Source organism: Catharus ustulatus, chromosome 9 (assembly GCF_009819885.2).
Source record: "Catharus ustulatus isolate bCatUst1 chromosome 9, bCatUst1.pri.v2, whole genome shotgun sequence".
NCBI classification, from domain to species: Eukaryota; Metazoa; Chordata; class Aves; order Passeriformes; family Turdidae; genus Catharus; species Catharus ustulatus.
In genome coordinates this window covers 32,029,605-32,052,806 of record NC_046229.1, presented here as the reverse complement: position 1 = coordinate 32,052,806, position 23,202 = coordinate 32,029,605, and the positions used below count along the sequence as shown (strand labels likewise).

At 38.0% G+C, this 23,202-nt stretch overlaps 1 protein-coding gene across 4 annotated transcripts in view; it reads left to right on the top strand.

The window, feature by feature from the left end:
• Nucleotides 1–23,202, top strand: part of RALGPS2 (Ral GEF with PH domain and SH3 binding motif 2) — a 121,163-nt gene that overhangs the window by 36,613 nt on the left and 61,348 nt on the right. For all 4 annotated transcript variants that reach the window (XM_033067163.2, XM_033067164.2, XM_033067162.2 and 1 more), the window contains exons 5-8: nucleotides 5,661–5,744; nucleotides 11,453–11,542; nucleotides 15,573–15,665; nucleotides 19,672–19,798. In XM_033067163.2, coding sequence (XP_032923054.1) covers nucleotides 5,661–5,744; nucleotides 11,453–11,542; nucleotides 15,573–15,665; nucleotides 19,672–19,798 — 394 coding nt within the window. The remainder of the gene's footprint in view (nucleotides 1–5,660; nucleotides 5,745–11,452; nucleotides 11,543–15,572; nucleotides 15,666–19,671; nucleotides 19,799–23,202) is intronic.

Below are 23,202 nucleotides of genomic sequence, written 5' to 3'. Positions count from 1 at the left end.
CTTCACTGGAAGATATCCACGAGGAAGGGCAGCTGTTTGACTCTCCACACACGCAGCTGAAGGCTCTGACAGCGTGCAGGTGTTACCTGTCCATCGGTGGTCCTTCACTGTACGCACAAGCTGGTGGCTGATGTGTCTACTGTGTTAATCCCCTGAGGAAAAGGGCTGTAAAGATCAGCTCTCACATCAGAAAAGGCTAAATAATTGAAGTGCTTTTCTCATGATTTGCAGAAGGGAATATCAGATGTGGAAGGCTTAGTTTACCTCAAGGTGTCTTGGCAGCAGGTTAATGAAATGTTGTAGGTTTCTGAGCTTCCTTCCAGTTTCTACCAGCCTGTGCTATATCCATGTCTTCAATCAACTTGTAAATCTTTTATCTGTCCCTTGGCATGTACACTCAAGCACTGTGGAGTTTATAATTAGAAAACAAAACACCGTTGAGCTGATTTCACCTGTATATAAAAGGGCTCCTAAACTGAGTCTTCAATTAGTGACTGAAAGGCATTGATAGACTTGGGGTTTTTCATCCTAAATACTGATACCAAATTTCACAGCTCTCATCTGTATGCATGGTGGGAGATGATGAGCAATATTTTTCCCCAGTGTTCCGTGATTTAAAAACGGTGTTTATTGCAATTTGTAATTCACCAGCAAATCTGTTACATGGATTGTGAATCTCTCTTTGCTTCCCAGACTGCAGAATGGTATCTAAAGGAAGTTTTCTAATCTTTAATGTGTGTTGATTTATTTTCTTAAATTAGGTTTCTGAAATATGTACTCAGAGATGCTTAATTTTTTTAAATGCTGGAGATGAATTTTCATCTTTAGGCTGTGTGAGCAGTATTCTTTAAGTATCTTTAAAATTACTGTGTTGCTCTTTCCTCATTGTTAAAATATTTCTTAAATTATTACAAGTGGGTTTTTTTTAAATAAAAAGCAATACCAGAATTTCATCTTGGTTGTCCTAAAAGAGCTAAATAACTCTTTCCAAAGCAATATGTTATAGTTTTTCTTGTAGCGTCAAAATCAATGAACATGCTCACACATACACATACTCACTTACTTTGGCAGCTTTTTTGCCTCTATCTGTAGCAAGTAAATAGAATTATTTCTGTTTATATTCAAATTTCTTAGAAATATTGTGGGTTCACATGTCTGTTCAAGTTCCTGTATGCTGCCCACTACAACTCACCATTTCATTCTTGGTGAGAAAACAGACTGGAAGCTTAGCAATGCCCACAGAATCTGCAATTAGGGAAAGTGGTGGATCCCTTTACATTTGAGTGAGGCAGAAGCAGGGACTCTAACTGTGGTTGGATGCTCTTTAGTGACACAATCCTCTGCCTGAGCTATATGCAGGCTGTATCACTCATGGATTCTGGAAACACCTTCATTCTTCATTAAAAACACCTGCAAGTTGCTTCTGAGAAATAAGAAGGAATTACAGTAATTTCATGATTATAAGCCGCACCATTTTAACTGAAATTTTGGTCCGAAACCGAAGTGCGGCGTACAATCAGGTGCGGCTTATATATGGACAAAGAAGGAAAAGTTGCTGTTTTAGTTTGGAGGACAGGTGTCTGCTGAGAAAGGCAGGAGCTTCTCTTTGAAATGGAGAATGTAAACCCCCTCCCTCCAAATTATTATAATTTTGAAATCAAGGGGCTTTCAGGCAAAGATATGGGAATTAGGAATAACAGTTCATTACTAGGAAAATTAAAATAGAAATACAGTACTACAAAGAAACAAACTCCAAACCCTGACAAAGTCAGAGTACAACCTGACACCTGTCAGTCAGGGTGTTGGTAGCAGTCCCATTCCATGGTGGCTGTATCCTCCTGCAGTGACAGATGTGGCTCAGTTGGAGCAGTGCTCCTGTAGAAGGTGCAGTTTCCCTCCGGAGGTCCAGTGGTGATGTGGAGAAATCTGGTTTTCCTCTGGAGTCCAGTGGAGAAAGGGGCTCCCTTAGTGTCCCAAAACCTCTGTTTTTATTTTGGTAAGAAATGTTGGGCTCTTCCCCCTGGCTGGAGCAACTTCCAATGGGATGCAGTAATTTTATCAGTCCCACAGTGGGACTCAATGGGCCATTAGCAGAAAATGACTCTTAGAGGAAGGATGGGTTGTGAAAAGATAAAGAACAATGCCCTGCCGGTTTCAATGGATGGCTCATTAGCAGAATGTCTGCCGTTGAGATCAGGATCACTGCCCCCACCCTCAACAGATGGTGATAGAACAGATACCTTTTATCACACTCTGTATTGTAACGTGCGGCTTATAATCAGGTTTGGCTTATGTATGGACAAAGAATGAAAAGTTGCTGGCACCCAGAAGTGCGGCTTATACTCAGTGTGGCTTATAATTGTGAAATTACTGTACTGTTTGTTTGTTAATTAATAGATAGTGGGATGCAGTATAAGAAATAAAGTTTATAAAGAACATACGACTCTGACATAAACATCTATCCGTACAAAAGCAGCCAATTTGCATTTTAATTTTTCGGGGTAAAAAAAAATAGAGAGTTCCCCCAGTCAGTCATGAAATTTCCTTCTATTTCCTGGGAATGGCAAATGTTGGTTTTTATTTTCTCTCTCTTGTAGTGGTTGTGGCTTTCTAGAGAGCAGTGACTGTAAAATCCTGCTTTGCTGTAAAAGAAGGGAGTCTTAGAGTTGCTTGGGTGTGCTGCTGGTACTTGTGTTAACATTAAATAACAGCCACATGACCCCTTGCAGAACACATCAGCTTGCTTTTTTTGGAAAGTCTGATTACTTGCTTTACATGTTTTAGTATGTCATCCAAAATTATTTGCCCATATGTGTTCATATTGAAAATCTCTACTGGGTTATTGTCTTCAACCTTTTTGTTCCCTCTGCTTTACTAGGCTAAGCAGGAACAAAATCCACTTACTGAGTATTCTTAATCTCTGCTTACTCTTAAGTTGTAGAACGGTTCCACTGTCAATCTTTTCTTCTCTCCTCTTTTTGAAACTTTCCCTTTGACCTAGATAAAGGTTTTTGTGAGCAACACAATCTCACTCTCTGCTGTGTAGTACTGGTTATAATTTAAATGTTGCCACAGTATTTTGTTAAGGAAAATAAAATGCTATGTGTTCAAAAGGGAATGAAAACCAAAATGAATTACAGAGAAAGTTCAGTTTTTGTATCTTGATCCTATGTCTTTCAGTTTTTCACATCAGTTTAAATGTACCACATTAAATAAGAAATTGGTGGTTGTAGTGATGTAGCTCCTGTTCCTGAGCTAACTGACAGACTGAGGAAATAATCCTGGGGAATACTTCAGGTTTGAAACGATTTGAAACTTCTGGTGGAAAAAGTGGAATCCTAAAGGAAGATGAAGAAATAGAGTAAGAAATAGGCAGCACAGCCTGTTTAGCAGAGAAGTGAGTATTTTTATAAAAGATGAGTGGTTTCTCAGTTCCAGTGTTTGTATGTGTGTTTTATTGCTATTGTGAGTGCAGTCCGATGTGTCCTTGTTGGGACTGTGTGGGACCACTCCAGGCCAAATGTAGGGAGGGCGAAAACCTTGGTGGCTGCTCTTCTGTTGGTGGCATCTTTGGGCAGTGGGATGGCAGTGCCAAGGGCAGTGAGTTCACACAGACAAGTTTTAGAGAAGGGCAAGACAGTTCTGAGCAGGGGTCCCCCGAGACAGAAGGATCAGGTGGTCATGCTGGGAAACCGGACAGGCAAAGGGAAACCACTTCTCTTTTAGTTTGAAGGTGAGAGAAAAAGTTGGCTGCATGAGGGAGAGGAGTCTTGCAAGTCAGATAAAGAAATGTTTCCTACACTTCCTGAAGGGAGGGGGGAAATGCTTTTGGAATCTCAAAGCTCTGTGCCTCTCCTGTGTCTGAATGGTGGTGTGGATGTCAACCTAAGCTGTTGAAGAATTGGAACTGATGCTGCAGGTCCTGAGTGCCTGTGTGACTGTGCCTCAACACCAGTGGAAGATCTGGATGTGTCTCTTCCCAAGCAGGAGCAGGATCTTTTGTTTTGTGATATTCTCAAATCTGTTACCGCTGATGTCTGTACCCTGGGGGCCCTTAGATGTGCAGGGCCAGAGCAATGGGGAGCTTCTGCCCAGAATAATTGAGTTTTTCACTCAGTGATGAGAATTGCAATTGAAAGACATGACCTGAATTTGTAAGAAATTCCCATGTTTTCCCTAAACCTGAGGTGACAATTCATTTTTCCCCACTGTTAAGGAAGGGTTATCAGATGCCAGTGGATGAATTCCCTTGTGTTGCTCCTAGTGCAGAGCTGTGATTCGAGTGGAAACTAGAGATGCTGAGGGATAGAGAATGTAATCAAGAGTCTCTTGAATGACTCCCTTCTCCAGTAGCCTGCTCTCCTTTGGAACAGGAGTAATTCAGGGCTGTGTGGTTGTCTCATGCATACTCATTGAAGTGGAGGTGTAAGTACAGGGGCATGGGCTTTCCTGTGCTGAATATGCCAGATTTTCCAGGGTGGATTTAGGTGGTACAACTTTCTACTGAAATTTGAAGGAGTGACCCTAAATACAGAGTCAGAAATTCTTCATTCTTTCCAGTGTCTGGCCAGGAATATCTGGATCTTCTCTAACAAATACCAACACACCACAAACTTCAAGTAGAAGAATTCAAGGTGCCTCTTAAGTGACATGAGATTTTTCAGTAGTTTTGGGACATTGGTTAGAAGATGCTAAGAAGTTTCTGATTTTAAAAAAGTTTAAAAAATTAGAACTTAGACTATCCAGATACCAAATTCTTTTAAACTGTGTCTTAAATGGCACAATTATTTGTTACATTTTGAGTCATCTTACTTAAGTTTTATGGTAGCTGGATGTATAGTGTTAATTTAGCTTCAGTGAGGAGTTTTCAGCATGGTGGTAAAACTGAGAGCACTTCAGAGTGGATGATCTGGAAGGAAGACATGAATAAGTATAAAGGAAGGGCTGTACTTTGCTGTTATACCACTTGAATAATTAAGTTGTGTCTATATTGACGATTTTTCTTGGTAGTGCTGTGGAGTAGGTTGTGTGCTGAATGCTGTCTTTGCATCTATTCATGTGCTGTTGTATACATTTATAAATGGAAGAGCTCATTTTTGTACATGTAGTTAATTGTGATTTTAATAAAAACCTAATTGTTGAAATTAAGTGATAGTAAATAACAAGATGATGCAGTTTCCCAAAATAGACTTCTTTGGAAGGGAAAATTGAAAATAGTGTTTCTTTTATTATTACTGCAAATCATGACTTTTTTTGGTATTTCTTTAATGCAACATGCCAAGTTAAAAATATGGGACATGTCATAGATTAACTAGGTGTATTGTCTCTAAATATCTCAAAAAGTGATTATAAACAAAAGGACATTTGGCTCTCTAGCTCAGATTGACTTTTGAAACAGGTCTTTCTGTGGTAACAAAATTAGGAAAGCTCTAATTCAGCAAATGATGAATTGTAATAATCCAATAACAACACAATTCAGAAATGACACTTGTGGAATCTCAATTTGCAGAAGGAATCAGAACAAGTATAACTGTATTACTTCATTGTGTTGTTGTTCTATTATTTTAAAACTTACAAGATTTGTGTCTTTACATCCCTTTGGCTCTGAACATGTGTTATGCACTAAATTAAAGAGTGAATTTTCATCCTTTTTCTCTCAGGAGCTGGCAAGCTGTGGCTGGAATAAAAAAGAGAAATACAGTTCTGCACCAAATGCTGTTGCTTTCACCAGAAGATTCAATCATGTGAGTTATTTTTTTCCAGCATTATTACATGTACACATTTTAGAAAGTCTGTGGGATTAAGTGTTCTGGCACATCACTTTTATTTTGGATTGCAACTGATTACTTGACAACTTAAGGAAATACTTTTTGCAGATACTTTATCTACAGGATGTGCAGAAAGACCAAACCAGTGTTGAAGAAATATTCTAAGTAGCAGCAATCGATGAAAAGTGCATGTTTTCCCCAGAACTGCTGGCTGTCTTTTTAGAGACAGAATCATAATTACAGGTTAAAGGCTTGCCATACAGGATTTCTGGGGTAGTAATTAGATGTAATTTCCTTCTGTGTTAGTTGAGTGTCATATGCTTCACATAGATGTTTTTGTCCCTAGAAATAGAAAGCTCTTGTCAGCATAGGTACCTTTTTAAGTTGATTCTAGGCAAACTTATAAAAATTCCAAGCAATTTTTCTGTAAAACAATTCTTTAACTCTCTATTTGGCGTAATTTTAGGTATAAGATTTATGGGTTTTTTACTCAACAGTTTCTCTGTATAAAATCAACTATTCAAAGAAGAACAGAATTCTCTTGTTCTCCACAATTAAAGCTGGAGGAGTCCAGCTGTGTAGTTACCTAATCATCTCTCAAAACTGTGATGCTCTTTCTAAGTAATGCCATATTTTTCTTAGATGAAGTAATTGTATTACTCTCATTTCTCCTCTTGAAATGTTTAATCATGTCTCAAACTTACAAGCCATCTTACAAACTTAACCTCTGTACCCAGTCTCAGAGAGATCTTTGTTAATCATCTGAAACTCAGACCAAACCTCTCAATTTTTATGCGTTTTTTTTCCTATCAATTCTTGTGTACTTTCTCACTTTTTGTGATTGCTCTCATTGAGGATATGATCAAATCCTATTACTTTTCACTGATGACACTTAGAATATTTCTTAACCTACTGACTGAAATGCTTGTCTGGGTTTGGGTTTTGGACACTTGCCTGATTGTGCGCTGGACTGAAGAGAAAATGTTACACTGCAAACTTTTTGTGACGGTACTATCTATTGAGATCTGGGGAGTTTGGTCAAGAATTTGGGAGGTTTTGGTGGGTTTTTTGTTGTTGTTGTTGCTGTTCTGCTTTTAGTTGAAATTCTTCTGATCTAGCTTTTGAAGTTTCTCCTGTTACAATGTATAAGCTAGTATAAAAACACTCATGGTTTTGACTCTAATCTCACTCCACTGATTTCAGCATTTGCTGCCTTGCTTATCCATGGAAGTTGACTCTTCCAAGAAATGTTTAGTTTTGCTGAATATTGTGGAATGTTTTTGTAGTGAAAACCATGTTAGGCAGTGCAGCTTATCAAGGACTTCACTTCTCAGTTGTTACATGCTGCACTGAAGAACTGCAGGAACTGCCTGAAGTCAACTTCAGACATACTAAAGAATTGTTAAAACATGCTCAGTAGCCAGAAGGAAAGAGGGAAAACCTTATCATGGGAATAAGGATTTATATCAGCCTTTGTTCTGGCATCAAGGAAGCCATCAGTATAGGAGTAGAGAGGGAAAAGAATAGATATTGTTTCTGTTCCATTTACCTGGGGGGTTCTAAGGCTTAGTCCTAAAACAAATAATCGGGGAAGTCATAGGGACTTGTGGCCTTCTCAGGCAGGAATACATGTCATCAAAATTTTGTTAGCCTTTGAAGTTTCACTGAGTTTAAATTAAGCATTATGCATCTGTCTCTTCCATTTTTGCCTCCAGCTTGCCAAAGGAAAACCATGAACAGCTCTCACTTTTTAAATAAAATAATATTAAATTACTAACAGCTGCTTCACAGCAAAGTGATGTGCAGGTAGCGTTTTGGAAGCAGTGATGATTCTGTGCAGCTGATTACATTCCACTGAGGATGAAGTCAGCAGTTCCAGCAATTAGTTATGGGATAATTGAATGTGGTGTCTGTAAAAACAGATTGAGTTCAGGGAAGAGAAATCAGTCGAATCCTTCCATGCCAGGACTCTCCTGTTCTTAGAGAATTCATTGTTGAGTGGTACTCCATATAGAGCTACATATCTAATATTAATTTTTTTAATATGTAACTTCTTCACTTGTTTTTTTTAAACTCTGATCTCTCATTTTTCAGATTTCTTCTGAAAGTGAGTTGTATACTTGCTCTTACTGGTAAACCTGTCAGAGTGCACCATTGCCAAGTTCACTTACTAGATCATTGTTTTACCTTTTGAAAATAAACTTTTATCATATGTTTCAAGTAAACAGTTTTTTTTAAGATAACTGTTGGTGTAAAGGTCACTGTTGGTCTCTTGGTTATCAGAGTCTCTCAATTGAAAATCTCTTTCTTGAGGTTTTTATTTAAATGGGACTGGAACTGTGCTGCCACAGAGCTTAATATATTAGAGAAACTTGTCGGCTAGATTCAGTACATTGGAACAAGTTTAAAGGAAGAGATTGCAAAAGGAAAATTTTGTTTTACTGACTGTGTTTTTGGATTTTTTGGGGGTTTTTGCATCCTTTTTTAATCCAAATGCCAACATTGTATGAAGAACTTTTTCTTGAATATTGTAGTGTTGTTGAATTGCAGTGGATTTAACCGGGATTATTGGAAATTAAGGAATTGAGTGGTTAGTATGCATGGTAGATACCTGAAAGAAAAATCCAGAAACTATTAAAGGGATATTCTTGAATTTCTCTATCTTTTGATTAGCAGACAAAGCAAAGATAATTTTGGAAGCAGTAACTATGAACTTACAGGCACCAGTATAACAGAATTGGAATTTTAGATAAGGCAAACATGGGATAATTTAAAAATCCTAAGATATGATTCAAGAGCAGATATATTCAAAGTTATGCCTGTTATTCTCAGTTGATCTTAACAGGGAAGAATATAAATATGCAATTACATGTCAAGGCTTTAAATGCGGCTTTGAACTGGTATCAAAGGTATTGATACCAAATGTCTCAGAGTCATGTAGCTGATAGATGTTGGTCCAATAACATTTAAATGCAGCAAGAGAGGAATACATGTAACAAATATGTATTGTTTATGTAAGGAATGAAACAAAAGTATTTATTTAATTTATTGCTTTTTCAATATGTGCGATACATTAGGATATGGTGCTCTCTAAAGATACCAGTTAATAGACGAGACCAGCCATAACCCAGTGTTTATGTCAGTAAAAACACATCAGAGAGGACTGGAAGTGGTTGAAGTGGAAGTGATTAAATGTATTTAATTCTGTATCTCCTGCCTACTCTGTCACTGAAGGGACTGGAGCTTTGAAGGAGATTTGTTCTGATTTGTTTGGGTTTCTTTCTTTTCCTGCAAGAGCTTTGGAAGTGTTGAGCTGAGGTCTGGCTCGGACTGGGACAGAAACCAGGGTTTCTTGGGCAAAAAAGAGCATTTGTGTGTCACAGTGTTTGTGTTTCTGTCTCTCTGTGATACCAGTGAACTTCCACAGAAGTCAGGACCAACAGAGGAAATCAGGTGATGTCTGCCCTGATGAAAATGCTGGAGTGTTACTCTGTGCTCTGAGCAAGTGTGTCACAGTCTGGCCCATCAAAGGCATTCTCCTGTTTCATCAGCACTCTGTGAACTTAAAATCAGAGATTTGGGATCTTAAGGTTGTCTTAGGGTGACTGTATGATGCTTGTATCCCCAGGTGTTGAATATTGAGTGTTGTGTGTGTTGTCCTTACCTGATTCTTTATGATACAGAAATCTGTGTCAAATTTTTAATTCCCTTGATATTCAGCAGGAAAGCATCTCCTTAAAAACTCATTAATCAATTAGGGGAAAAAAGTTCTTTTTCTCAAGCTGTGTAACTACAGCACAGCACCAAACTGAAGTCAAGCCTTGTATGACACCATTTTAAAGTACTGCCAAATATTTTAGGTATTCAGTACTTCTGTATCTGATAGAATCAAAGAATATCTCAAGTTGGAAGGGCACATAAGGATCATCGAGTACAAATCCCTTCTCCTGGCAGAACTCAGTAAGGACACCTTCAGAATCTTTAATTAAAGAAAATACTGGAGAGGACCTACGTACCTACATATTTTTGTTTTCTAAACAATGAAGAAAGTGCAAGTGTTTCAATTCTCTTTTTCTCTCACTGCTCCTGAGATTGTCTCAGCACTTGGTGCCCCGCCCTTAAGGGGAAATTATTCTGCAACTAAACAAAGGCAATGGCAATCTCTGTCATTTAAACACAGGTACTGTCACTGCGATTTTCAGATTATTTTACAATTCGATGATGTACCATCAAAAATGAGACAGTTTCTTCATATTTTCTCCTTTTAACTTTTAGCAGTGGTTTCAAAACATCTGCCATTTTTGAGCATGGCAACATGCTGAAATTTTTTTTATTCACATGGATCCACTTTTTGTTTGTGAGGTATCATAGCACAGTTTGTCAGCAGATATTTTACTTTGCAAAAAATAGAGAGTAAAGAAAATGAAGAAAAATGAAAGGAAACAGAAACCTGAGCTCCATGGTTAATTCTTTCCTGGCTAATACAATCTTAGACAAACAGACCAAAATAAAGTGATTCGTATGCAAGATGTTTGTGGAGATTTTTTGTGGGTTTTCTTGTTATTCTTCCATTTCTCAGTTCCAAAGAGCTGTTGTGGTTTAATGTCCCAGTTTTCATCAGGTCTCTGTAGCTTCACTGTCAATCTAATCATTTTGGAGGTGTGGATCTTCTTGTGTTCCTTTCTGTCTTAGGAGCTATCTACTGTACAAAGTGGAACAGGATATTTCATTTTTCTCATTGAGATTTTGGCCAGGAACCTGAATAGGTACACAATGTTAGTTTACAAGAAGTAGTTTAGCATCACTTAAAAATCAAAGCAATATGACATGTCAAAAGATTTTTGTGTGTACGAGTAAACTTAGAGTAAATTTCTTCATGCACCATTTTCAGTAGTTTTGTAAATACCAGTCATGCTGTATCTTGATAATTTTTCGTCACTCATAGCAAATACATGAATAAAAGCTGCAGTATTTGTTACCCTTTGCTAGTTCTATGAAAGTGTTTAATTTTTATCATTCTTTGTGAGGGAGGGAGCAGAGAAGAGAAAACAGTGGAGTTTAGACACATTACCAAACACTTTTAAAGTACAGCCTTTATTAGACATTAATGTAAGTATGAAATGCAGCAACCATTCTTTATACTAAATTTAGCAGGGATCTTACACAGCACTGAAGTCAGTCCTAGAGAGCTTAACTAGGAGTATGCTATTGTGCTGTACATCAGCAGGTAATTGGCATAGCCAGAATTAAAAGTGTAAACTAGAAACTAGGTTGTGGCAGAGTTTCCTACCTTACATTCTTATTTCGTTCTGGGTTAATTTTTTTTGAATTGTTGGAAATGTCAATGAATTATAGTTGAAGCTGTTCAATTTATGTAAGAGTTAGGTAAAGCAGCTTTGATGTTATGGCAAAGCAAACCTATGGATATGATTCAATATTAGTGTTTATATTCCTTAATTTTGTAGGTTTTTCATTACATTTCTTTATGATTTTATTTTCCTTGGAGAGCAGTGTTCGAAGTTCAAGTGTTTTGCCATTTGCTTTTATGTGTGATCTCATCCTCAAGCTTACCCTGAACTCAAGTCTGTTTCCACAGATCATACTTCAATAAAAATAAATAAAACTTCTAAAAGTATAGTGTTGAAACTTTGTATTTTTAAAAAAACTTTTTTTCTGTATTTCAGGTAAGCTTCTGGGTTGTTAGAGAGATTCTACATGCACAGACTTTAAAAATACGTGCTGAGGTTTTGAGCCACTACATCAAAACTGCAAAGGTAAGAATTTGTATTTTGAAGGGGCTGTGGGGTTCACCATGATCAAAACTTTCATACCCAGTTTGGTCAGTTCAGAAATACACGTGGAGAAATATTTGTCTGATACCTGACTTAGCTGTGGTTGTTTCTGCTGACATCAGTAACTGTTTGGTTTCTGTGTTGTCACAAAATGTATAGTCAGTTGAAGCAGCATTAGTCAGAACAGAAATGGTTTGCTTGCTTTTACCATTGGAAGGAAAGCATCTTTTATCTCTTACTCAAATAATGTCAACTTTTAAAGTGGGGTTTGAAGAATAGACTTTGATTCAGAAGACATTTTGGAGCTCTCAGTCTTTTCTAAAGCCTTTTGGGACTGGCATTCGTAAGAAAAGGGTCAGCAAATCTGGAGTGACATAGAGCCTTTCAAATAGGGTGAAACTGCTTCACAGTAGTGAGGAGAAGGGGATGTTTTTCAAGTTTCTGCTGTCAAACGGTGCCTGCCTTTTACTATAGCTGACTGCTGTGACCACCCCAAGTTACCTGCAAAAAAACGATGTAAAATATTTGTTAATTAATTTTATATTCAAACACATTCCCTGTCTTGATAAGTCCTTTCTATTGAAGCAGTATTTTACTCCTGTGGGATTTGACTCTCAACTTTGGGCAAAGCAAGAACTGATTTTGTAGAATTCTGCAGGCTTTGCTCAATAATCATGCTGTGGTCATAAAGTGCTAATGATCTTTCTTAAACATCCTTTGATATCTGGTGAATTAATGTAGCTTCATCGCATGTATTTTTAAAAATGAATTCTTGTGTTTTTGTTTGAAATACAAACATAAAAAAATTGGATTAATGATCCACATCCCTCCATAGGAGAGGGAGGTTTAGCTCTGTGAGGCCATAGTGCAGAACAGATGTGGGAAGCCAAGTGGGCTCCGGTCTGGTTCATACTGGGATGGGACTGGCCAGTGCTGGGTGTTGTAGGCTCAGCTTTGTGTGCAGCACCCTGAACATGCCTGACCTCACCAGTGTCCTGCAGGCTGCACTGTCTGCTGGAATGTTGCTGGCTTGGAGGCAACTATGTGCTGTAACAATCAGATAATTGAGTTTTGCTTACCTGTCAGCTGTAAAAATCACAGCTGCAAAAATCAAGAAGCTCTGTATGGGGTGTTTTTTATATCAATTTGTTTAGTTCTGTGCTTGTTACCTTGGCTTTGCTTACATATGGCTGCTGACGTGAAGTTACTGCAGTGGGGGCTGTTGGAAGGAGTTTCTGTTATCCAGAGCTATTTTCAAAGCAGCTTGGTGCCAGAGGTCACACTAATTGCCTTTTCTTTAGAGAAGCTCTAAATGCACTCCACGGTAAATTCTTTGTGCTGACAACCTGTAGTATAGCTGGCAGTCCTTAAATGGTATCTCATCTACAGTGCTTAATGTATGAAGTAATTAGACCTAACAACTGCATTCCTCTGAAGTTCCCAGACTGTCCTGGTTGGTGATGACTTGTTTCACTGCTGGCAGAAGCTGGGAAAGCCCTTATTTTCATTTCTGATCAGCTACACTGTCCTTTGGGTCAGTGAACTTTATTACCTTGCTTGGGATGTGTGTGTGAGGAAAAAGGATTATTGTGTAAGTGGAGGGACCAATTTAAGCAGGACTACTTGGAAGCATAACAGGACTGTGGTGTATGAGAAACATCTAACCCCTTCCACTTTGCCCCACAAAATACTGATTACCCTTTACACTTGCTTACTAAAGAATCCCCCCAAAAGAGGATGAGGAGCGGGAACCACTTCAGCAGAAGATGTGGGCAAACTTCCACTGTCCAAACTTCCCCAGCAGGACATGCTGGAATGATGGGGGTCTGTGCAGCCAGACTGGAAGTGCTACTGGAGTACCATTAAAAGTGACATTTCTGACTAATACTTGAGAGGAGTTTGTTCCATAAAAAGCTGTTTCCTGGCAAGTGGGTTAAGTGGAGAGATAATAATTTGCCCTGTTCCAGGACTGTTAGCCAGAAAACCATCCTTGGTTTTGGCTTTAATCCTTCCAAATAGAGGCTCTGCTTTAATGTTCAGCATTTACAGTAATTTCATGATTATAAGCCGCACTGTTTTGACTAAAATTTTGGTCCGAACCCGCAGTGCGGCTTATAATCAGGTGCGGCTTATATATGGACAAAGAACAAAAAGTTGCTGTTTTAGTTTGGAGGACAGGTGTCTGCTGAGAAAGGCAGGAACTTCTCTTTGAAATGGAGAATGTAAACCCCCTCCCTCCAAAGTATTATAATTTTGAAATCAAGGGGCTTTCAGGCAAAAATAGGGGAATTAGGAATAGCAGTTCTTTTCTAGGGAAATTAAAATAGAAATACAGTACTACAAAGAAACAAACTCCAAACCCTGACAAAGTCAGAGTACAACCTGACACCCTGTCAGGCAGGGTGTTGGTAGCAGTCCCATTAAATGGTGGCTGCATCCTCCTGCAGTGACAGATGTGGTTCAGTTGGAGCAGTGCTCCTGTAGAAGGTGCAGTTTCCCTCCGGAGGTCCAGTGGTGATGTGGAGAAGTCCAGTTTTCCTCTGGAGTCCAGTGGAGAAAGGGGCTCCCTTAGTGTCCCAAAACCTCTGTTTTTATCTTGGTAAGAACTGTTGGGCTCTTCTCCCTGGCTGGAGCAACTTCCAATGGGATGCAGTAATTTTATCAGTCCCACAGTGGGACTCAATGGGCCATTAGCAGAAAATGACTCTTAGAGGAAGGATGGGTGAAAAGATAAAGAACAATGCCCTGCCTGGTTTCAATGGATGGCCCATTAGCAGAATGTCTCCCGTGGAGATAAGGATCACTGCCCCCACCCTCAACAGATAGTGATAGAACAGATACCTTTTATCACACTCTGTATTGTAACGTGCGGCTTATAATCAGGTGCGGCTTATAATCGTGAAATTAATCAGTATTCCTTTGGTCTAGTTTTTTGTCCTTATGCCTCTTGAAAGGCTTCCTAAGCAAGAAGTAAGCAGAGTTTCAAATAGGAAAAAGGATTTCCACCACTTTTTGAATCGGAAGGGTTCCTTATTTTTTCTTGATGGAATCCTGACCTACCTTGGTGAATATTTCAAATGGATTGAACAAGATTTGCAATACTGTGATTGAGTATCATTTTTCCTTAGTGAAGTCTCTCTGTTAGGGGTAAAACCTCAATTTGGTTGCACTGCACCAAAAATTAAGGTAGTTTGGATCTCCGGGAGCTCAAAGTTATCAGAACAATTGATGTTGCAGAAGAGCTTCAGGAAGAGCATTTTCCTCCAGCCTATTTTTAAGCTTTCATGTAGTAGTAGTCGTAGTGCCAGTAGTTACTTGGCCAAGACAGTGGATAGTTTTTGAGACAGAGGGAAAGGAAAAAGAAAAGGGAGGGAAATTGCAAATGCACTTAAACAGTGCTTTGTAGAGATTTTTTAAGGGAATTCTTCTACCCTAATGTTTTTGCCGTTCAGTTTTGATTGGGTTTTTGCTCTCCATTAGTTAGTTGTCATATCCCAGAAATGGCCTTCCAGTGAGAGGGGTACTCCAGGTATGTGGCTTTTGAAATTTACCTCCTTCAGTTCATCCTGCTAAAATATTTTTTAGGTGCTTTGATGTAGCCTTGGTAGTTGCATGAACTTGAGGTACTGACATGATTACGTCATTCACCGTTGTGTTGTCCTTTCTGACATGTTGTTGTAAAATACTATTGAATGCTATGAAAGGAATTTGTTGTGTTTGAATGTCAGAAAATTTCTGGCACTTCTAATATATTCCCAATACATGTGTCTATATAGATATTTTTAAGAGTTCTCTGTGGGCTATGAAACAGCTAGTTAGGTTAATCCAAAACCATAGAGATGCAGTAATGAAAAATTAGGAGGTGCTATAAAGTCATCTGTGTACACAGCAGCTCCCTCTAACACTTCATTTTAGATCATGCATCTTTATATTGTTATTTATTCTGTATTCATTATTGACAGCACCTAGAATCTTATTCATTGATATTATTTTTCTCTTTTTTTGTCCTCAGAAACTGTATGAGCTGAATAATCTCCATGCACTCATGGCAGTGGTGTCAGGCCTCCAGAGTGCTCCGATCTTCAGGCTGACCAAGACATGGGCGGTAAGTGAGCAGCAGGACAAGGGAGTGGGGTTCATTTGTTCTCAGGTAAATGCAACATTCTGAAGCTTGTTTTCAAGGATGCAGCACTTACTACAGAGAGCTTTAACTTTGCTCTGGTGTGTACATAATAATTCTAGTTCCTCTGAAGTCTAGGGTTTCCTATGAACTTTTTTTTCCATTCTGCTGTAGAAATATTTTCCTCTGAAAAATAGTTCCCTGCAGATTCTGCTAAATGCAGAGGCTTCTCATGTGGCCAGAAGCTATTTTGTATTTAGTTGCTGGAAAATTCTGAATGCCAAAGCAGGTCATACTTTAATCATTTAGGGGTTTATACTGTTGGAATTTTTTTTTTTTTTTTTTTGCTATGGAGAGCAGATGTTCAGGAACTCTTTATTCAGTTTCTATAAAGAGATTTGTTGTTTCTCTGATAACTAACTCTAGCACTTTTCATTATCATTTCTTAGTTACAACTCCATTAGACAGTATATTCTGCCTTTGTACAGTTGTGGAAGTACAGTATTCTTCGGAATAATTGTTATTTGTCATCTGCTTTTTGACTGCTATTAATATTGTTTGTCATTGTATCTTCGATAAGAATATTAGGAGTTACTTGTGTTCATTAGCACTTTAGAGCTTAGAAAACAGTCCTTATTCAGCCATATATTGTGTAGTTTTTTCAGATGAATGTGACAGTGTGACAGAAAAAATGAGGTGATTGAGATGCTCCTGTGGAAGGGATACATATAAGTAGATCACTAAAAAAAGCTGAAAGCTTTCACTGAACACACATCCTTGGATGTTGCAAAAAGTGTATTTGTCTGAGAACTGCATGAAGATTTTGTTCAGCTGATAAATATTCCCAAAATTGAATAAAATTCACTTCTACCAAGATACTCATCTAGAATTCTGGTCACATTTTGCAAATGCAAAATTGAGTTAGACATTGCTTCCAAGTACCAAAAATCTCTCTGAGGAAATCTTAGTGAAATTAACACTTAAAAATGATCTCAAGGAGAGCTTCTGGTTTTCAGATTTTATGTTGAGGAATTAGTTTTATGTAACTGTGAGGCGAAGTTTATTTTTGAATCTCTTTTTGTACACAGCTCAAATTAAATGTAGCTATTACCATATATGAATAATAACCACATTAATTACTACCATTATGATGCCATTCAAAACTAGGACTCCCCAGTTTCTTTGGATGCTTGGTTATGCACTAGTTTGCACTTACAAGGTTTATTTGTGTTCTCTTGACATACTATATCAGTCTTTAAAGTTCATCCCTCTTCCAACTTCTGAAATTCCAGGTCCCTTCTCCCACATTTCTGCAGGTGTTTGATTCTTCATACAACCCCAAGAGAGTCTGTGCTTTTCATTATCTTACATAAGCCTTTGCAAATTCAAGTAGCAGGGTACCTCCCAGCAATATGCACTGCAAACTGATTTAGTTCTCCTTCTCTTGGAAGTTCAGCTTCTAAATTCCTGAAGATAATTCTAAGCCTTTGCTTTTCTGTATATTAAAAGCAAGAAAAGGCACACCAAGCCTTTATTTGAGTCACAAAGGCATTTGGGTAAGTTTCACAGGAACCCTCCAAAACCTTCAACAAGGAAGAATTTCTTCTCCATTTCTGAGATGGTTTGTAGCAGCCGTCAATCAACTCCATTTAAAAAGTCAGGAAAATAGCTGCAAGTATATTCATTCCCTTAGGAAAAAAAGACACCTTAAATGGTTGGAATCTAGAATTGAAAGGAGCCATTAAATACTTGCTTGGTAATCTAATGTTCCTAAAAAAAGATGAAATGCATGTCTTCTGACGGTATGTCTGCATTCATTTGAAATTTGTCTCGCTCACTGCCTGCACACATTCTGAACTCTGGAGAATAATAAGTGCTGCTTTTAATGTGTGATTTTCCCCATTCAAAACTTGAGAAGAATTGTGAGCCTTCCCAAGAAAGTTCACGGAATAGAATATTCAGCTTCTCTCCATTTAATGTATAGGAATTCTGGATGACCAGTAAGGGTTTAGGCAATAAAACAAATAATCATTAAACGTGTGAAGTGGCGTGAGCCAGCATCCTGAGACCTCCTCTCTTTTTGCTGGCATTTCAAGTAGGTTGTATTCAGTGCTGGCACACAATAGCTAGAAAGCCAAGAGCAATTTAGAAGGCTCCAAATCCTTCCCTGCTGCTATAAACTGTCAGCCTTAGCTTTTATTGTCTCTGCATATGTACAGCTCTTTACTGTTCTTGTCATCCAAGAGACAAAAGAAGAAACATTTTAAAAAGAAGCTGCTCCAAAACTCAAGAACTAAGAAATAGGTTCTTACTTGGCCCTCACAGAAACACTTCTAATGTGCTTGGCTTCTCTGGACTTTTCTCCCTGAATGCAGGAGGGGGAAGCATGGTATGAATTGGCCTAGGAGCACCAGGGGAAGTCATGCAGGATCAGCTTGTTATGAGATGATCTGAAGAACCTGAAAGGATACATCAGACTTGAATAACAGTGTGTAAATCAGCATGTTTTGAGGAAAATGCAGTTCATTTCATTCAAGTTTGAAATCAGGCCATTATTATATCTGTTAGTCTTTCTGCAGTCTTTCAGTCTGCAGAAGTACAAAAACCTTTCAAACATTAAATGATGGCAGAATGTTTTAGGATATTATTAGAAGCAAACTGATGCAGGGTGATAAAACAGCTTTGAGAAAGTGAGCTTGGAAAGATGAATGTCAGGTTTGGGTGGTTAGAAAGGAGTCATGTCAGTCTGCTACTTCCTTCTCCTGGAAGAGTCTGCAGTTCTAATGAATGGAGAGGCTGTTCATTCGAGTATTGGAACCAAACCTGAATTAAAGATGCAAATTAATTGCTGGAATTTCACTGATGAGTATGTCTTGGGAGACAATTTGCTTTCAACTAGTGGCTTTCTCCTGAAAGCCAGTGTTTACTTTGTCTGTCCTCCTGAAGAGTTGGATATAGAAAATGGAAGTAAAAATAAATTATTTCAACAGTGAATGTGCAGAAGGGAGACTTCACTTCTGTCAGGCTCACCTAGGTTGATCTTTAACTGAAGTGAAAAGGGAATATGTGTAGAAATTCAGTGATCTGATCCTTGTAATTGCGTTGTAGGGGAAAAATTTTGACTGGGACTTGGAACACTGAATCTCCTGCCAAAATGTTTGGTGGAAGATCTTACACTCTTCGTTAAATTCTGACTCTGAGTTGAAGTGAAGACTTTGAGGCAGTTTGTAGCAGCAGTTCAGCAAAATTTGGAAAATATCTTAACTTACTTTCCCCATCTTACGAAGAGAGCCTGGTTGTTTTTAATTGTATCATGGGAAGGAATTCGAGGTGAAAGGAATGGGTAATGAAGGAGAACCATGACTTTTGAGTTTTTTGTTCAAAGTGGATGTTTCTGTAATATTTAAGAGGCAATAAAATTGCCAGTTGGCAACAATACAAGTCCATGAGCCTTCTGTAAAAAAACTTAGATAAAATCCTTAGATAAATAAAATCCTTAGATAAAATCAAATCAAAGGTATAGCCAATACTAGCCACTGTGAAGAAAATTGACTCCATCCCATCTCAAGCCAATACACTTACAGATAGTCAGAGTGAAAAGGTTATTGGCATAAATACTGCTGATGTGGACAGCACATGAAGTTGTGATGTGTGTTAGCTAGATTCGTGTTTTGGTAACTCACATTGTTTCAGAAGGATCCTCCAGGATACCAGCGTTTTTACCTGCTTAATTTTTAGAAGTATTTTTAAATTTAGCACCCAGAATTGTTGCTTTTCTTTGTAAACTTTCCAAGTGCTCCTCTTTAAGGAGAAAAGGATGTAATTTTGAAACAGTTGGATGTTGGGGGGTAAACCAGCAGAAAAAAAAAAGCACACCAATAACAGCAACAGAGATGAGGAAGTGGAAAATTGTGCTTGTAAGGGTAAAAGAGGAAATAATAATAATCAAACTTAAACTCATCTGGTTTTGCCTTCTTTTTTCTTTGCATAGTTACTGAGTCGGAAGGATAAAGCCACCTTTGACAAGCTGGAATATGTTATGAGTAAAGAAGATAATTACAAAAGACTTAGAGACTATATCAGCAGCTTGAAGATGACTCCTTGTATTCCCTACTTAGGTAAGGAATCTCCAGTAATCATACAAGCTAAACACCATCTTTTAAGCATTCAGCAAACTCAGCGTACTTCAGTGGAGAATCTACAACCCAAGGTGATTCTGGATGCTCTGTATGTGGCAGGACAGAACCTCAGAAAGAAAAAACCTCTTAAGTCTTACAAATACTGCACATTTTACATCCAGCATCAGTTTTCTAGGAAACTATTTTGCCGCATGTTGTACAGATACAATGACTTCTGAAGAAGTGCTTCCATTGTTATGCCTGCCAGTCCTCTTAAATACTAAAAACTTAACTGTTCTAGTAATGATGGCTTTTCATTTATGAGAAGCTATAAATCACAAGCCTCTGAGAGAAATATAGATCTTAGAGTTTGGAACATGGTAAAATCTGGAGATATTGCTGCATTTAATATACACCAATGTGACAAGAGAAATTAGGGTGTTGTAACTGACTCAGTCTTATGGAATAATTATAAGTAAATTATATTCCTGTGTATCTAAAAACTAGATAAATGCATTTAAGATGTGTTTGTTTTGTTGTCAAGCTAATTTAGTGTTACTTAAACTAAACAGACATCAAAATGGTAAGCGTGCTGTTTTTAATGTAACTTTTGTTTCATGAGATGTTGATCGTCACACAAAATGAAGGAACTGTGTATCCAGTTCTTTGTGTTTTTGCACGTAGTAAGTTGCTCTTACACCTGAATTCAGTATGAGCTCTTGTTAAGGCCTATTAAACTGTAGTCTCTGTTCCTGAATTTTGATACTTCCTTTACTCTGCAGGGCTGTTAACTTTTCCAGGATTAATTGGTTGAATTTTACAGGCTGCTACAGAAATAGAAAAAGTACTTCACTGTGGGGGACCAGATTTTAATGCCCTGTAGTGTTTGTCAATCAGGGCCTGAATTGAAAGGCACAAAAAAGAAACTAAGCATTATGTAATGTGATAAACCATGGAGCTTTCCCATCTTGTGTACATGGACAATATAGAGACTTGATATGTAGTTCTGAAATGCTTCTTATGCTGCTGCTTTTTACCTGTATGCCATGATTTTTGAAACATGGAGCCAGCGTCAAATTGTTTTCTTGCTGGTTGCAAAAATCCCAAGCTAAATATTGGGAAATTTCATTAAATATGTAATTCTTTTATATTTAGAAAGAAATGCTCTTTACTGTGTCCTGCTGTAGTTAAAGCATGTGTTGTGGCCTGGATTCATGTGATACGAGTTCTTAGTAGTGACATAAGGAATGTCCTCAAGCATTTCATTTTTTAATTCTCCAAAGGAATAATGAATTCTCACTGGTGCAATCCTTCTGAAATTAATTTTGTGTAGTTTAAAAAGTGACCCAAAAAAATTGCCTTGATCATATAGTCATCATAAATCTGGATCCACTTTGGAGGATTGATAGTTGAGTTCAAGTTTTCTCATTTCACAAAAGCTTTAATCTCTGCTAAGACTTGAGTAGATTTGTTATTTCTTCAATTTCCTTCCCAAGCCATTTTTATTAATACGAGACAGAAGTGACTTAAATTGCTTGTTTAACTTAATGTTTTAAGCTTATCAGTTACATGTTACAATTCCTAAATGGAATACTTCTGCTATAAGATTCTGAAAGGGAGTAGTGCTGCTCCAGGTTTAAAACATGTAGGAAAGCCTACCTAGAAGTCTGCAGATGAAAATGGCGATCATGGCATGTGCAGGGAAGGGGATTCCTCAGGAGGAGCTGAAAGGAGGAGTGGGGGGTTCTTTACTCCTGGTGGGGAGAGCCAGCAGCTGCCAGGCTCACTCAAAATGCTCTTTGGAAGAATGCAGAGTATCAGACTTGCTACACAATTAAATTCAGCATTGCAAATCCCCTCTAGAGAAACACTGGCCCTATGAGTGTGAACAGCTGTGCCGCACCAATCAAGGTGTTCACCACCAGGCCCTTGATGGGATATGAGTCAGTGTTGCATCACCCAGCCAACTAAAGCAGCCAGAAAAAAAGGGAGCTGTGTATGTGATGTATTTCACCTTAGAATAAAACCTTCATCTCCAAGGGAGTATTATTCCAGAGTTCTGATCCATTTGAGATGGCACAATGAAACAACTGAGCCATATTTTGAGAAATAAGATTTTTATTTAACTAAGCAGTACTACCTTGTGAAATATTTTTCTTACAGCTGTCTTTGAGGAGTGATATCAAGAAAGAGAAAAGCCAAAAACAGGTTATTAATTATTCATCTGAGGACTATTCAGCTGCTTCAGTGATAGTGCTTGCAATAGATTTTGGAAATAGATGTGAAAACTGTGTTTCAGTTTTTGTACAAGTTTTGAACTTTCTTGGGGTCTGCCTGGTTAAATTTGGACCGATGGTAGAGGAATGGTGAAGGGTTTATTCTTCCCAGACAGACTGCTTCTGAATGCCCAGGGCAAGAAGCATGAGGGATGCTACAGCCTCTCTTGAAAGTCTTTCAAAAGAAAAAGTGTGAGAGAAAACACTGAACTTTTAAAGTCATTCACTCTGCTTAGAAAATTCAGCCCAAAAGCTACAAACTGATAGAGTTACAAGCATTTGACAGTGAATTATTGTACAGAGTATGAACCAACCTGAAAAAGATACGCTATGCTTTCCTTCCTCATAATCTTAAATAGGCAACTTAATTAACTCTTTCCTTTTAGAGCACAGCATTTGTACAGCCCGAGGTTTCTGGGTGGTTTTTGTAATGTTTAGTTAATGTCATCCTGCAGCTTTAAACTGGGGAAGGCTCATTTTTGAAATGTCTAATATATAAAATTTAATTAAAAGGCTGAGTGCACGTTAATTTTACTTTGGGGTTTCTGCAAAGTACACCTTTCACTGAGTGCACTGAATAAGCAAACACTGTTTTTGTAGCAGGCAAGAGATTCTTGGGGTAAAATATGCTCTCTGCCAAGGCTGAATGAACTAAACCTGTCAGAAGTGATCATTAAAGGAATGTTTTAGAGTGCATTTTCCTTTTTTTTATGTTTACTGAACTACTCTTCTATCCAGCTACCATAGAGAAAAAAGGACAGACTATAGAGAGTCTGAATTTTAAGCATTTGCAATTAAAAAATGTTTTGCAGGACACTCAGTCAATGAGGTCTATATGATATTTGTAACAAACAACTATTCCTTATATGAAGAACAATTTCAGAATTGTAATCAGAGACATTTGTGTCAGTTAAAATTCTTGGAATTTGGGAATCGAATATGCTGAGACTGATTCCCCACCATTGCCAACCCCAATTAAATATTGGTGGAACTGGTTTGCTTTGATCTCTGACCAAAGATTTAACTACAAACCTTGCACCCATACATTATCAATGAAGCTTTATCTCTACTCCAGAAAGTGTGTTCTGAAAGTAAAATGCTGGTTTTTTTCCTCTGAATTGCATACGA